At 38.7% G+C, this 2769-nt stretch overlaps 1 protein-coding gene across 1 annotated transcript in view; it reads left to right on the top strand.

Moving 5' to 3' along the window:
* LOC111722799 (zinc finger protein 85-like) overlaps window positions 1-2769 on the top strand; it is a 42111-nt gene that overhangs the window by 34482 nt on the left and 4860 nt on the right. Inside the window, exons 2-3 of the mRNA XM_023509133.1 lie at window positions 445-571; window positions 1201-1296. Coding sequence (XP_023364901.1) covers window positions 445-571; window positions 1201-1296 — 223 coding nt within the window. The remainder of the gene's footprint in view (window positions 1-444; window positions 572-1200; window positions 1297-2769) is intronic.

Raw genomic sequence — 2769 nt, 5'->3', positions numbered from 1 at the left:
CAAGTCCCGGATATTTTTCTTGTAGTTTTCATTGTTTGGCAGACCTGGGCCAGGTTCAAACCCTCCAGCCCCAGTGTATGTGACCAGCACCCTAGTGGCGGAGCTACAGGTGCCGAGCCTCACCATGACATTTTCATATAAAATGTACACAACTTATACTGTATGAGGTAAGTAAAGCACAAAAGTATACATGCCAGTATTGGTGGCCTTTCATTTCTATTGTGTCAACCAAAAAAGGGTAGTGTGTACTCTGGTTTTGTGGATGTTGTGCCATCCCCTTTCCTCCGTGTTAGACAACACATGAGGGAATATGTCTCTTCTATACTTACCTTATTAGGTAATTCCAGTCCTTCATATAAGTCAGAACAAATTCTCTTCACTCATTTAACTAAAAGTGAAATTCAATCTCCCTCTTGCTTCTTGGTAAATATGTTTGTCTTTCAGGAACTGTTGACATTTAAGGATGTTTCTGTAGAGTTCTCTATGGATGAGTGGGCCTGCCTGGACCCTGCTCAGCAGACTTTGTATCAGGATGTCATGTTGGAGAACTACAGACACCTGGTCTTCCTAGGTGAGGATAACTGAAATACACAGTTCCTGGTCTACACTAAATAATTCATATTCTCTCTTTGTAAAAGGTTTTTATTCAGTTTCTGCTTTGGCTGCATGAGTATCAGTTTCTTGGCTTCTTTTTGTTTCTTTTTTCTTTTGCATTTTTGGCTGGGGCTGCGCTTAAACCTGCCACCCCTGGTATATGGGGCCAGTGTCCTACTCCTTGAGCCATTGGTGCCGCCCCAGTTTCTTGTTTTTAAGGAAAATTTAGGTATATCATGGTACAGAAAAGAAAATTTTGAAGATGACTTACAGTGGCATTAATCTTACCCTTTTTTTGGCTGATTGATATACTTCACTAGATTAATGGTAATTTCAGAAATTTAGTGGCATAGATTGCTACCCCCACCTTTAAGTCTGATTTCTATCTAGCACCAAATTTTATTTTAGTACTACTGGATGGTGGAGTTAAAAATCCTCCAACTTTAAATACTTTTTAAAGATTTGAAAATTTCTGTAAGGAATGTGTATTTGACAATTACCGTTTCAGGATGTTCTAAAGTGTTCTTTTCTCTACTTTAGCAAGGTAATAGATGACCACTTAAAGAATTCCAACAAGAGTCATGTTCCTTTTTTCTAATAAAACAGGTCTTACTCTCTCTAAGCCAGACCTCATCACCTGTCTCGAGCAAAGCAAAGAACCCTGGAAGGTGAAGTCACACCAGACAGTAGTCAAGCACCCAGGTAGGTTGGAATGCAACAGATAATAGTGGTCGGAGGTCCAAAGTTCAAGGAGGAAATTACACAACATAATAAGATTAGGGAAGCTCAGATTAATTGGGAATGATTTCTGAGAATACTGGGTTTCTTTCGCTTGTTCTTACATAAGGGCACTTCTATACTGGTCTTTATAACCTGTCACCCTGGGTGTATGTGGCTGGCACCCTGCTCAGTCAACCACAGGCATGGCCTATTTTATTTTATGTTTGAGACAGCGTCTCACTTTGTCACTCTTTGTATTTTGCTGTGGCATGATAACTCTCAGCAACCTCAGTTTCTTGGGCTCAAGCAATCCTCTTCCTTAGCCTCTCAATTAGCTGGGACTAGGCACCCATCCCAACACCTCGCTATTTTTAGAGATAGGGTCTCACTCTTGCTTAGGCTGATCTTGAACTCCTGAGCTCATCAATGCACCAGATTCAGCCTCCTAGACTGGTAGGATTAGAAGCATGCACCACTGTGCCTGGCCTTCCGTTATTTTATATAATTTTATTCAAATGTATCTCTCTTTGGGGAGAACCTGTATTATTTCATTTGTCATAATGTGAAGATTTATCTTTATTAGAGATGCTAGAAGATTTCCTGATTGTTAGAAGCTGAGTAATACTCTATTAGTTCTATACCCTAAATTATACTTTCCCATTTATATTTTGAGGCAGATGTGGATTTCTTTCACCTAATGAATTCTGTGAATAATGCTGCAATAAATATGTGTGCGAATAGCTCTTCATTTGACTATGTACATGAGGGTTGTAAATCTGTCCTACATTTTGTTTCATTATGTATTTTATATATATGCAAAATATTAAAAAGGAATTATATGCTTCTAATAAATAAGCCCTTACATTATTATTTTGTATTCTTTACCTTTCCAGGAAATTTTGACTTAAAGTATATTTTATGAAATGACACAGGTTTTGCCTCAAAATACATTGTGCCCTGGCTGGGCACAGGGGCATGTATCTGTACTGACAGCAATCTGGGAGGCTAAGATGAGACAGCAGTTCTTGTTTTTTACATCTGTACTCAAATATTTTATTGATGTCGGTAATTATGTGTTTTTATATTGTACATGTAGACTCATTAGCAGAGCTTTAGTGCTACCTTTCTGTTTTTGTCTCTGAACTCTCAAGTATGATTAGAAGTTTTCATGCACCACCGTTATAACAATACAGAATTTCACGGAGGTGTACTTAGTTATCCTTCCCAGAGTTTTTTGTTTTTACATAATTCAGTATTGTTGTCTAGCATCATTTCATTGTCAAAGAAAGGACCTTCCTTCAACATTTCTTCTTATTTTTTAAATTTTTTTTGAGACAGAGCCTCAAGCTGTCACCCTAGTTAGAGTGCCATGGCATCACAGCTCATAGCAACCTCCAACTCCTGGGCTCAAGCAATTCTCCTGCCTCCACCTCCCAAGTAGCTGGGACTACAGGC

Source organism: Otolemur garnettii, unplaced genomic scaffold (assembly GCF_000181295.1).
Source record: "Otolemur garnettii isolate 467f Iridium unplaced genomic scaffold, OtoGar3 scaffold00393, whole genome shotgun sequence".
Taxonomy (NCBI): Eukaryota; Metazoa; Chordata; class Mammalia; order Primates; family Galagidae; genus Otolemur; species Otolemur garnettii.
The sequence above is the reverse complement of the archived record's forward strand: the minus strand, read 5'-3'. Positions and strand labels throughout refer to the sequence as shown.